Below are 13,166 nucleotides of genomic sequence, written 5' to 3' on the forward strand. Positions count from 1 at the left end.
CAGGGGCAGAGTCCCAGCTGGAAATGTTGCTCTGGTTGCCAGCAGGGCCCTGCCCTGCCCTGCCCTGCCCTGTTGGGTGGGTTTGGCTGCTGTGTGCCCAGCCCAGGGTGCAGGGCTGGGGTGGGATGGGGTGGGCACTGCCCGTGGGTTTGTGTCTCTTGGATGGCTCCTGCTGCACTTCTGTCCCTGGGGTGGCTGAGCACCACTGCCAGGGCTGCCCTCTCACCAGAATGTTTGCATTTGTCCCACTGGCTGCAGTGCAGCCCTTTTCTTCCTTTTCCTTTTCCTTTTCCTTTTCCTTTTCCTTTTCCTTTTCCTTTTCCTTTTCCTTTTCCTTTTCCTTTTCCTTTTCCTTTTCCTTTTCCTTTTCCTTTTCCTTTTCCTTTTCCTTTTCCTTTTCCTTTTCCTTTTCCTTTTCCTTTCTTTCCCTTTCCCTTTCCCTTTCCCTTTCCCTTTCCCTTTCCCTTTCCCTTTCCCTTTCCCTTTCCCTTTCCCTTTCCCTTTCCCTTTCCCTTTCCCTTTCCCTTTCCCTTTCCCTTTCCCTTTCCCTTTCCCTTTCCCCTTTCCCTTTCCCTTTCCCCTGGCTCTGTAGCTGTCAGCATTCCCTCTCTAGCTGCTGTTCCTGGGGTCAGTCCCATGGACATTCCCTCTTTCCCTTCCCTCAAGGGAGGAGCAGCCTTGTTGTGACCCTGGATCCGTGCCCCAGATCCAATTCAGAATTCCAAAATCAGGGCTCAGAGCCGAGGGTGTGGACCTGGGGCTGGACAAACCCACCCCACCTCCTGGATAACCAGCTGCCAGAAGGGCTGAGGGATCTCTGGGGGATTGTATGGATTCTCTTTCTGTTGTATTTGCACATGGCACTGAAAATTTGGGTTTTCCCCCTCCTTTTTGTGGAGCTCTGTGGGCAGAGTGAACAATTCCAGACCAGGAGCAGCCTGGGACAGTGGGAGGTGGAGCTGGCTGACAAAAGTCCCTTCCAACCCAAACCATTCCATGATTCTCTGAATTAAGAGGCTTTTGCCCAGTGTTAGACTCTATTTTCAGTTCTGTGAGCCCCCAGACTGGTTTGATGTGATGTGGTGCTCTGACAGAAGCAAACACGATTCTCAGTGATCTCTCCAGATTTTATTCAGCAGACTATGTTTTGCTAAAAGGCAAAGCATTGTATGAATCAGTCCTGCTAAAATTGCTTTGAAAAGAGAAAGGAGTAGGACAGCAGAGAATTAAGTAGGACACCAGGTGCAACAAATACACAACAACCTGAGGCAGAATATGGTGGCAAACCATGCTCCAGAGTGTGGGGATACAGAACACTGGGAAAAAGCAGAGATTTTTTACAACAGGTAGGCACAGTCTTTGCACACCACGGAAGTTCTGTGGCTCCCCATGCTGGTTTCATCTCCGTGTGCTGCAAGGTGGGACAGGCTGGGCTGGCAGAGCCCAGCTTGGTGCTGCTGAGCTGGGCTTTGTGGCACTCACACAAAGCTGAAAGCATCTGGCTTGGCCAGTCACTGGGATTTTCTTTGGTCTCTTCTTGAAAAGGGGAGAATTTTAATTTGTGCCTGTTCTGCTCCAGTGAGGTTTTGATTTTTTTTTTTTTTTTTTTTTTTAATTTAGAACCCTTCATTCTAAAATGAAGGGTTATAGGATTAGGTAAGTGTTGGAACAGAGGAAGTGTTGGAAAGGGGGAAGTCTGGAGGATGTGATTATGAGAGGAAGTGAGAACTCAATTAGGGAATTTAGGGTGTGATCAGAGGAGAAATAGGGAAATAAGAGAAATAAGGAAAGTGAGGTTGGTTTGTGGTGGGCCAGAGTGTGGCTGGAGTATGGGGACAGGTGGTTCCTGGCCCCAGGAGGATTTTCCAGCCTGTAAGATTGGGAAATGGGGCTGTTCCCTGGGGGATGCTGAGGATCAACCACGGGCCAGGAGGTGCAGGGTGTGAAATGTGACTCCCCACAGGCAGCAGGGCTGGGTCTGGAGCCACTGGCACTGAAACAGCAGCACCAGCGTGGGGCAGAACTGGGGACACAGGAGCTGGGGAAGCTCTGGGGCATGAACAGATTCTCACCTGGCAGAGGGGAGACCCAGAAAAAAAAAATAAATAATAAAAACCCAGTAACTGCATCCAAAATAAGAAGGTGGGGGAATAAAAGAGAGAGTAGTTATATTATAATATCCTTAACCCAGCAACTGCACCCAAAATAAGAAGGTGGGGAAATAAAAGAGAGAGTTTTCATAACAATAACTGTCTGAGGGCCACCTGCAGGGTTTGTTCCTGCAGAAAGCAGAGGCAAAGACTGAACTGCTGCAGCTGCAGGTGCTTGCTTTGCATGCCACTGGCACCCAGGGGGTTGGGAGAGGATGGCAGAGCTGAAGGAAGGACATTTATTATTGTCCTGCCCCAAGAGATTTATTTCTCAATGGATAAATTCCTATCTGCCACACACATCTGATTTCTTCCAGCTGCTGAACTTAGAGGTGGATATTTCTAAGGACTCCCTGCAGCTTTTACACAAAGCTGCATTCAAAGTATTTTGCATTTTAGCTCTTTTCTGATGTTCAGATCCATGGATCTCATTAGTGAGGATTTATCAAAAGGAGGCTTCTGTGATTTTTTACAAACATAGCAATTACTACATTGATCAGGGCATTCCAGCTTTAAAAAAATAATTAAAAATTCAAGGGTATAATACTCTTATATCACAATAAATAATGCAAAAGCCTTCACATGAGTCTATTCTATCAGGCAGCTGTTGCAGCCACACTGTCACTGACACTGTGGTGATAACTGATTTCAGAGCAAGAGAAATGTTTGCTTTCATCCTTTGAAAATTTTCCTTGGGCTGCTTTATGGCAAGCAGCAAAACTGTCAATCTATTCTTTCATTAAAAGGTGGGTGTAGAACAATGCTGTTACCTGTTGGTGTTTGGAAAAACAGCTTTCCACAGAGGTTACTAATGAAATCTTTTGGAAAACACTGACTTGTTGGCAGTGGCATGGAGATAAAGCAACAGGCACAAACGAATGCTAGAGGGAATTTTATCTCAGTCTCTGGAAGGTGGCATTCCCTTTCAGGATTTATTTTCCCCAGCAAGGTTTTGAAGCTGTTTTGTAAGCCACTCTGGATTTCCTTCCATTATAACTATTTAAAAAACTTCAAATAATTCAGTTGAAACTGGTTTTCACTCTAAAAAGTAGGAAACAAGGCATCATGTAGGAGGCTTTTGTCTGTCCTGCACCCTTCCTTCAGGCACTGCATTTAAATGTATCTCAATGTATACATAAATATATTTATATTTATACACATATGGCGTGTTTTTTCCACCCAAAACCAGGTGCTTACAGCATGCACTGTCCCACACTCATGCCATAGCAGCAACACACGATTTCTTTGAAAGTCTTCCTCATCTCCAGGCTCCTGAAGGCGTAGATGAGCGGGTCAATGACCGAGTTGCACATGATCAGCACCAGGTAGGCGTTGAAGTGCGCGGTGTAGCAGATGCAGTGGGGGTTCATGGGGCAGGAGATGATGAGGATGAGGTGGAGGAAGAAAGGCGCCCAGCAGACGATGAAGACCCCCAGGAGGATGGTGATGGTGACGGCGCCCTTCATGCAGGTGCGCTGGGGGGGCGCGCCCTCGACGGGCAGCGCCGCGATGCGCTTGACGTGCAGGCGGGCGAAGAGGAACATGTGCACGTACAGCGAGGCCATCAGCAGCAGCATGGTGAAGAACATGGTGATGAGACACACAATGACAGTTTTGCTCTCCGAGTAGGCGATGAAAATGATGCCGCAGATGATGCAAGCCACCCAAATGAGCACAATGAGGGTCAGGGCTTTCTTCACCGTCATGATGCTGTGGTAACGGAGGGCATAGAAAATAGTGATGTACCTGTCGATGGCTATGACCAAGAGGTTGCAAATGGAGGCTACCAGAGAAATACAGATCATTGAGTCAAAAACATTGTCCATGTGCTGGATGAAGTGGTCGTCGATGATCAGGTAGCCGTTGCTGAGGATCGCGATCATGACGGTCTCCAGGGCGTTCGACATGCTCACCAACATATCTGCCACAGCCAGGCTGCAGAGGAAGAAATACATGGGAGAGTGCAGGTTCCCATTCTTCAGCACTGCCAGGATGACAAGGATGTTCTCCAGCAGGCTGATGATCCCCAAAGTCAGGAAGACCTCGGCTTTGATGAAGACCTGCTCGCAGAATCCGTCGCCGCTGCGGTTGGTCGGGACGGAGTCGTTGAAGTCTTCGGTGGCGTTAAGCAGCAGGGGCTGCAAGGAGAATGCAAAGCGTGTGGTGTTCATTGTCAGCAAAGCAGCTGAGCTCACCAGTGACTGTGGACCTAAGACAGCACAGGTTAAAAAGAGAAAAAAAAAAAAAAACAAGAAAAGGGAAAACAAGTCCTTCCAAGCTGCTGCTGTGCATATGGGGTGCAGTCAAGCAGGACTTTTAGTCACTTTTACAAGTGCAAGCATCAAACAATCTGCATCTATAGTGAATTTTATGTCAGGCTGCTCTTTCCTTCAGAAGAAAGTGAGCTCCAAAGCCTGCAGGCAGCAAGCAGCTTTCTCTGCAGGGAAGAATCGGCAGCAGGACATTGCTGGGCTCAGCTCTCCTGGCGATTAAAAGCCGGGAATTTCCCCGTCTGCCGGGGCAGCTGGGCTGCCAGCATGCTGCAGCTCCGCCGAGCATCTGTTGCTATTTCAGCGGGAAGAAAGGAGACGAGGACTAAGGGATTTATAGATGCAAGAAAGAAAAACCAACTCCTACTTCGCCCCGCGAGCCGAGCGCTGGCCACTGGAGAGCGAGCGGCTGTGTGAGTGACAGCCGCAGCACCTGGAGCGGCATCCCGGCGCATCCCAAACCGCCGGGCGCCCTCTGCAGCGCGGATTTCCCGTCAAAATCCTCTGCAAAACGGCCTTTTCATCCGGGAAAACTTTCTGCCTGCTCCCGGCAGCCGGCTCCTGCCCTGGGAGGGTTTGGGGCAGGCAGGATGCTCATGCACCCTCCGTGCATCTTTGAGTGGGCACCAGGACTGGTCTTAGCTGGGATTGTACCCATTTAAAGCTCTGCAGGACTGAGGAGATTTTCATTTATCACATATGAGCAGGCGAGCATAAAGTAGATTTTCCCTGTGTTTCATTCCTTCTATATTTCTGTGGTGCAATTGTCTCTAGTTTGATTTTTCGAAAGCACTTGCTTGGCATCTAAACTCTTCCCACCTTGTGTTTTTGCAGAAATCAAGTGCAATGTCACCTCTATTAATGTTTGGGGCTTCTGTTGCAGGTTTGTTAGCTTAAAAAAACACTCTCCAGGCACCGACAGCACCTTTGTTTGACACCCAGGGAGCAGAGTCCTCCTTCAGCTGTGTTCTTGCTCACTCCCTGCACCCAAACCTGCTGGTTTGCCATCCCCTCTCTGTTTCCCCCATTGAGAATATTGAATCTCCTTCCCACATTTCATTCTTTCAGCCTCCAGGCTGGAATCCCTGACCTGTTTTGTTCCCTGCAGATGGAGAAGAAATGTGTATTTCAAAAACCTGGCATGACTCAGTCTCTCATAGCTCTGGTGATCAAATAGGTGGGAAAGAAATCTCTGTGGGTTTGGCTGCCAGAATCACCCTCTTTGAGTATTTCTTAGAAGTTTTCACACGCCCAGAAGTTTATAGAGACAAGGGCTGATTTTTATGCTTGTTTTACTCAACCCCCAGACTGATTCTGACTGCAGAGGAGATTTTCAGCCTCCAGAGTGATTTACTGGAGGTGGGTTCTGGGGATGAGCGTCAGGCTCTGACTCAGCTGAGAAACAGGAACTTTTGGGATGCACCTCGAGCTCATCAGACCTGTGCTGGTTCTGTGTGCAAACCCCAGCACCTGGGTGGGCTGCTGCAGTTAAAACCTGGTCTCTAACTAGGACAGTTTTCACTGAGGAAAACACCCCCCTGTGCTTCCATAATGATTGCTTTAAACCCCATAAAAATGATGTTAAAACAGGTCCAGATTTGACAATATTTATCAGCAGCCCCATCCTTTTGGAGCGTGTTCAGAGGAAAATGCCTCTGTGCTGTTCTGGATTCGGGGCTACTGACCTGTGCCCCTGCCAGGGATTTTTCCTGTTCCTTTCTTGGCCAGAAAAGATGAGAGTTCCTGAGCTCAGAGCTGGATTTGTCAGCGTTCAGGAGCACACAGAATCACAGGATATCATTATCTGCAGGTGCTTTAATTGAGAGCTCTGGGAATCAGGGGTACAAACCCAAGTCTGACTCTAACGTGGCTTTCGAGCTGAATGTATTTTATATTCTATCGTTATATAACGTACATATAAATTATTAAACTTATATTGTTCTCTCGTATACATTGACATGAGTTTCTCGTGATCTTTCTTAGGCCCTTGACCACAGTTTCTCATGATTAGTTTTATGATTAAACAGTAATTTTATTTAATTACTAAACAATCATCACATCTAACAATTATATCATTTATCATCTACTAGCTACACAGGTGCAGTTCTAGCAAGTACAAGTTCTCCATGTGCTTAGGGTGGTTATTTTTCCAGGGCCTACTAAGCTTAATTTTCCTTTTAGCCCTAAATCCCCATGATTTTAAACCCCTTTTACTATCAGATTTGTCAGAGTTTTGCACTGCCAGACTTTCCTTCAGCAGCAGCCTCTGATCCAGCCCTGCCATCATCCCTGCTCATTGACCACGCCAGGGCTGCCCTTCACTGCCTGAGGCTTCCAAACCTGAAATTCTTGTCTAGCCCAAGAATCTCTGATGCAAGTTTTGTGTGCTTCAACCATCACAGATATATCCTTTAAAGAATCACCAGCAGCCCTTAAAAAGAGGTCAGGACAACCCACCCCGAGCCCACAGAGATGAAGTGGGTTAAAAGTGGAAATCAGATTTATTGTGGTGCCTCTTACATTACTCTCATTCATCTTCTTTCCTAAAATAACTCACTTTCTAAGAAAAATAAGCTGTAAATAAGAGGATGTCAGCACAGTTAATGAAATATTGGCTGTGATGAAGGCAAAGCAAAGGTTTGGCTGTTCTATCTACCAGCAGAAATGAACAATTTTCCTGGGTAAAAACATCTGCCATGCTTTACAAAGCAGTTAAAAGCAAGGCTGATTTTTTAAAAATGCTGTTATTGTTTCTTCACTAGTGAAACTATTTAATCTTCACAGAAAGGTAAAGAGAAAGTAGCATTTACTACTAAATGGGGATCATGGAGTTTTCTAAGAAAATTCCCCTGTGATGTCGTTGAATGAAAAATCTTGTTTAATGTTTGACATGAGACTAGGTTGATAATAGCTGATAAATGTGTATCACTTTCCCTTATTTTCACTCTTTTTGACAATAGTTTCTGCCAGACAAAAGTGGAAATTTTAAAGGAAATTAGAGGATAATAAGCAGATATTTTCTCCCATGCAGCAGGGAATTATTGTTGTCCTGAAGTTTCAAGTAGCCAAACCAGTGAGTCAAAAACTCTTGAAAACCTTTTCTCTGCCTTGTTCTTTATAGAAAAAGGGCTTAAAAGATGAATTTTTTCTCTCAGCAAAGCTGAGATGCTGGTTTTGAATTCTGTGCACATTTCTGGAGTGTGACTGGGAAGATCTGTAAGCACAGGCTGGAATTCATCACCCGGGCACTTCAGAGGCTGCTCAGAGCTCTGCTGACCTGCAGAGCTGCTCAGTGCTCAAGAGCTGCCTCAGTAGGCTTTCAGTTTCTGATAATGGAGTACTTGACAAAATAAATGAAACTTCAGGTCTGATTCAGCACTTGTAGAACATGAACTGCTTGACTACTGACTTAATTCAAGGAAAAAACCCTCTTTGCTAATTTTCACTGGAACATGGAGAGATCACTTGTTGTGATAAAGAGCAGAAACACACTTTGGGACATTTTCTGTGATTATATAATTATTATAAAATACATAAAACTATATAAAATTATTTATAATTCATGATAACTCAAAGAAATATGGACTTAGGAGCTTCACAGGAACCTGGCAGGTGAGGAAACTGAAGTAAAGACACAGGTGATTAAGTTCTGTCTGCTGAAATACTGTGGTTTTCTTCAATCTCTTGAGCCAACAGTTTTCTAGGAGCAATTTGTGTCCTGTCAGAGTCACAGGCTCCAGGATCACTTGCAATATCAGATATTGGATGTCATAATGGAAAGATTTCCATGGTCTTCCTCCAAGAAGTTGTAGTTCCTACACCTCCCAGTCATGCCCATAGCTAATAATGTCATTTTTAGACTGAGGCAAGAATGAATCTGACATCAGCTGAGGTCAGTGGAAGTTAAATTTGTCTGCACCACATTGCTGGCACAGGTTTTCACACTGGAAGAGTAAATCCTCACCTTACCCCAAAAAACGAATCCCTGCTGAAGCCGAGCACCAGGAGTTTGCATCCTTTGGGAATTTATCCACTGAATTTTCCTTCAGCCCTGGCTGCAGCCCCGCAAGTGGGGAGGCAGCCTGCCAAGCTGTGATTAGTGAGGAGAAGGAGCACGAAATCCTGATTGCAATGAGGGGCCTTTCAGATGAAGGTTTCAATAATTTCAGCCAGTTAAAATGTTAATTTAAACAGACTCAACTTTGGGACATTTTGGACAATTTCCCTCCTCATCCCTGGGTAAAAGGAGACAAAGCAAACCTGATTGCAAAACACTCACCAGCACCTGCAGGTGCTTGTCATGTTAAAGGGATTTTAAGTGCTTTAGGGTAATAATGCTCAGTGTCAGTTTTGTTCTCTCATTTGTAGAGTGAGAGACAAGCAGATGTGATTGATCCAGCTGCATTCTGCTCTTCAGCTTCATCAGGGCCCAATACCCCTGGAATATCTTCCTCATCTCCCTGGAAGCTTCACAAATCTCACTGCCCTGTGCTGCTGGGGCTGAGGGATGGGTGAATTTGGCATTTTCAAACCCCTCTGCTGCTGCTGCCTGACCTCATTCCTGGACCAGAGAGAACTGAAGGGTTTTGGAGGCTGGCAAGCTTTAATGATGATTTTACTGGGCTGTGGATGCTGTGGATGGATGGATATTGGGACAAATTGTTCTGCTAATGCTCAAAGCTCCTCGATTTGTGGCAGTGCTTGCAGTCCAGTGTTGCTGCTTTCCAGACAAGGACAGAAAAAGCCCCGCAGCCAGACCCAGCCCTTTAATTTTATTTATCAGTTAGGTCTAACTTCTGCCTTTCTAATTTTGTCCAAGGGTTTCCTGCTCTATTCTTTTTGTGTGTGGAAGAGGGTGTCCTACGGTTATAAAAATTCCATCTTCAGTGCTTTTATCTGCATTGGTTTTGCCAATAAATTCTAGGGCAGAGAGAGGCTGGTTATTTGTTATGGTTTAGGGATAACAAGGAATTTGCTGCCCTCCAAAATGTTGCTCCTCAACAATAAAATGGGGTTGAAATGTTCTTCAGGGTTAGAGAGGTTTCTTTTTTCCAGATGCTGCAGTTTGCAAGGTGAGGCAGCTGTTTTGGGTAATGTCAGACTACAGGGTGCCAATACAGAATAATTTCTATCAGAACCAAAACTGCCTTGATTTACAAAGCAAAATAGATTTGGAAAGCCAATATGATTCATGTAACCTTGCATGAATTTATTATGGAAAACAGAAGCGACAACTAGTTTTTCTACCATTTCTTTCCTTCTTTTTATTATCAGTTGAAGTGTGCAAGGTTATTTGCACATCTCTGAGTGTAACAATACTCTAAAGTGAGGTGTTTCTGAGAAGCACATTTTCCTGTTTGGCACAGAAGGAGAAGCTGAGGTGAAGGTTGTGTTTGCTCTGAATATTGTCTCGAAAAGAAAAGGGGTTGTCATGGAAAGGTTACATCTGTCACTCACCCTGCGCCACTTCTGAGGGCAGAAATAATGGGATTGCAGCTGATTTCACACTTTTGTGGCTGCCTGGGGAGTTCCAAAAATGTTTTGCAGCCTTGCTCATCCAGGCCAGTGCCTTGGAGGACTCAGGTGCCAGAACCTCCAAGCAATCAAGCCTGAGCTGAGGAGCTCCTGCTTCACAGAAGGGTTTTGTTTCACTGCTCCACAACTATTGCAGAGGACAGAGTGACCCCTCCACCCCCTCCTGCTCCTCCTCAACCCCCTCTTTGTGCTCTATTATTATCTTCTGGCAGTTATTAATTATTTTTGTGTATATATCTGTCTTGGTTTGAAAAGCCAAGTGTCTGCTATGAAGGCAGGAGCCCTCCCCTGAAATGGAAAATGTAAATTTTCCACTTGCTGTTTCAGACCTTCCAGCACATGCTGGAGCCATTCCCTGGCCTCAGCCCCTGGTTCTCTGACTCCTCTCATTTAAACCCACAAACTCTTCCAAGTTTTTGCTTCACGATCCACTTTTCAGCAGCCTGAAATTCAGGCAGTTTCTGGTGCCACCTTGTGTCACAGAGGAGCAGATCTGTGGGCTGTCACCTCCTTGCATTGGAAAAATGTGCCTTTAACTTCTTGGCTTTGGGGTGCAGCATCAGAATTAACGAGGTGGGATCACCAGGGAGACTCAGAGCGTGAGACTTCTGCATGAAATGGGTTTTGAGCAGTTGAAAAAAATAATTAAATTATGAACTGGTGCTTTGGCTTTTCCTGGAATTGTTCAAGGCCAGGTTGGACAGGGCTTGGAGCAACCTGGTGTAGTGGAAGGTGGATGGAATGAGATGAGGTTTATATTTCTTTTTCAGCCCAGGGGATTCTGTGATTCCATGATTTCCTTTATTGCTGCTTGCTGCTCACAGTGAGGAGCTCAAAGGAAATTGCTCAGGTAGATGAAGAATTGTTATTTTTGGAAATGTGTGGGCTGTCCCTTTCCTTGATGCTGACCACGAACCACTGTCAAAGGCAGAAAGCTGCTGGAAACATTTTTGTTGTTCAAAATTCAGCAGCTGAGTAGTTTGTGCATTATCAATCAAGGGAATCGCTAATAGCAAAAAACAATTGCTAATTATAGATTTTCCTTATTTATGTATCAAGCTGCCGCTGTGCTTTGCAAAAAAGTGAAGAATATTCTTCACAAAAAAGTGAAGAATAAGAAAAGAAGCCAAAAAAATGACACTTCCATCAATCAGACCTTGTGAACCAACTTCTTCATTGTAATGAGCAGATGTATTTTCTCTACCTCCAAGTTCATACTTTTATTTATTTTCCTTTTATGGATCCTCCCATTATGCATTCAGAATACTGAATTAATTAAAAAATAAACTCATACCACCCCCCAAAAATTTAAACTCACATGGGAAAATATTTCTTTTATAGCATATCTGGTGAAACAGGGTAGAAGTTTAAATTTTCTTCATGAGTGAGGGTGCTGCAAAAATGGGCAGAATTTGTGCTGAGCATCACTAGATGTCACCCTCGACCTGAATTTAGTTTCACAGAAGTTTTAATTTTAAATTGCTATCTTCTGTTCTCATACTCCCCTCTCTTTTCCCTACCTTGCATTTAATGCATCTTCCAGTTCAGTGCAGCACAAACTGTTGTGCATCATTTTTTTCCTTGCTTAAAACCAGAATCTAAATTAGGCCAGATGGAAATTGCTGGAATTTGCAGTACCATCAATTTCTGTGCTAGATCAGCAGCAAGGACACAGAAAAAGCAAAACCTCCTGGAACAGGGTTTCTGTCTAATGCTGGATTTTGTTCAGATCTTGTTGGAATCTCCATCGTGGGAAATGAAGAGGAATGCTGAGGTGAAACCCCCGTAAAGTCACGAGGAGCTTTGACTTCTCTGTTTCAGCACCATTTCCACAGGAAAAAAAATTCCCCCCTGTGTTTGCTGCAACTCCTCATTCTGGCGTGTGCTGGAACCCGTTCGCTGAGAGCAAAGAAAAGGAAATGACACCAGAGCCTTTATTAGAGGAAGGTGTAATTAATGGCTTCAGATTAATTGCAAATGTTTGCTCCAAGAGTAGCAAGTGGGCTGTGTTGTGATTGACTGCTCCCAGGCTCTGTGGCCCTGCAGAACGTGCTGTCAAAGAAACGTGCTTCCCATGAATCCTTTTTCTAGTTTAATGAAAAATTTCCATCTGCCACGCTGGACATAGAGCAGTCAGAATTAAGAGCATTGAAAGACAATCTTTTATTAAATATTTCTTTAGAAGACCTGGATTTGGTCAGGCCCTGTTGCATTATTGGCTGTGTTAAGCTAACAGTCCATCAAAGACTTACTTTTAATCAGTTCAAACGATTAAACCCTGTTTATATCAGCATGTATTGAGCTTCCATTTAATTTCCAGTGCCTTGAGTGATCTGGGAGAGTTCATTCCTGATCCTTTCTCTCCCACTTCTTGCTGCAGAGCTCTGGCACTGATGGATGGGATTTGTACCTGTGGGGGTGATCCAGTGGCACCTGCTCTGCCCTCATCTCCTCAGCTTCCTGTCTTGTTTCTATTAAAAAGCTGATTTTAGAGCAGCAGAGGAAGGAGACCCGTCATCAACCCCAAACGTTTTCAATTCCTGTTGCTTCTTAAAAACTCTGCTTTGCATTGACGTTTCAGAGCTTTTGATCTTCTCCTCTGCCTCTGCTCGGAGGAGGACAACTTTCAAAATGTGAAGAGTTCACCTTCCAGCTGTGTCTCTTCAGAATTTTCAGTCTCCACATTGATCCTGACACAGGTTTGTGGTGTTGCAGGAGTCACCACAGAAAAGTGGGGAAAATAAAGTGAGTTTTCCCTGCAGCTGCTGAACGATTTCTGCAGGGCTGGGGTTTGATTTCAGGAATGCTTTGCTGGTATTCCCCTCTGCTAATCACAATCCTCTCCCCTGGTACAGACAGCCAAGAGAAAGTTTAAAATGCTGTTTGTCTCTGGAGGAATCTTGTGCATTAAGCTGCAGGTGCTCCCACCCAATGTGCAGTTTGGAGATGTGTTAAAATTGCTGCTGTGCATAAAAACACTGCTGGGAACATTCAGCATTGTGTTTGTAGCTCCTCAGGCAAAATTCCTCACATTGAGCATGGAATTTATTTGGGAACTGACATATTTGGGCGTTCAGACAAATGCAATGTAATAAATCATAATAAATAGTAATAAATCATAATTTCAGTATTCAAGGCTCAGTGATTTCAGGAAGGCACTGGAACATAAATATCAGTTTAGGAAAAAAGCAAACAAACAACTTCTATTTTT

General features: G+C 44.8%; 1 protein-coding gene across 1 annotated transcript; it reads right to left on the bottom strand.

Moving 5' to 3' along the window:
• Window positions 1–1,106: 1,106 nt before the first annotated feature.
• MC3R (melanocortin 3 receptor) lies at window positions 1,107–4,722 on the bottom strand. Its single transcript, XM_085558298.1, has one exon. The coding sequence runs from the start codon at window positions 4,319–4,321 to the stop codon at window positions 3,344–3,346; it is 978 nt and encodes a 325-aa protein (XP_085414424.1). The 5' UTR covers window positions 4,322–4,722; the 3' UTR covers window positions 1,107–3,343.
• Between the last annotated feature and the right edge of the window lie 8,444 nt (window positions 4,723–13,166).

This window comes from Lonchura striata, chromosome 20 (assembly GCF_050655825.1).
Source record: "Lonchura striata isolate lonStrDom1 chromosome 20, ASM5065582v1, whole genome shotgun sequence".
Classification (NCBI taxonomy): Eukaryota; Metazoa; Chordata; class Aves; order Passeriformes; family Estrildidae; genus Lonchura; species Lonchura striata.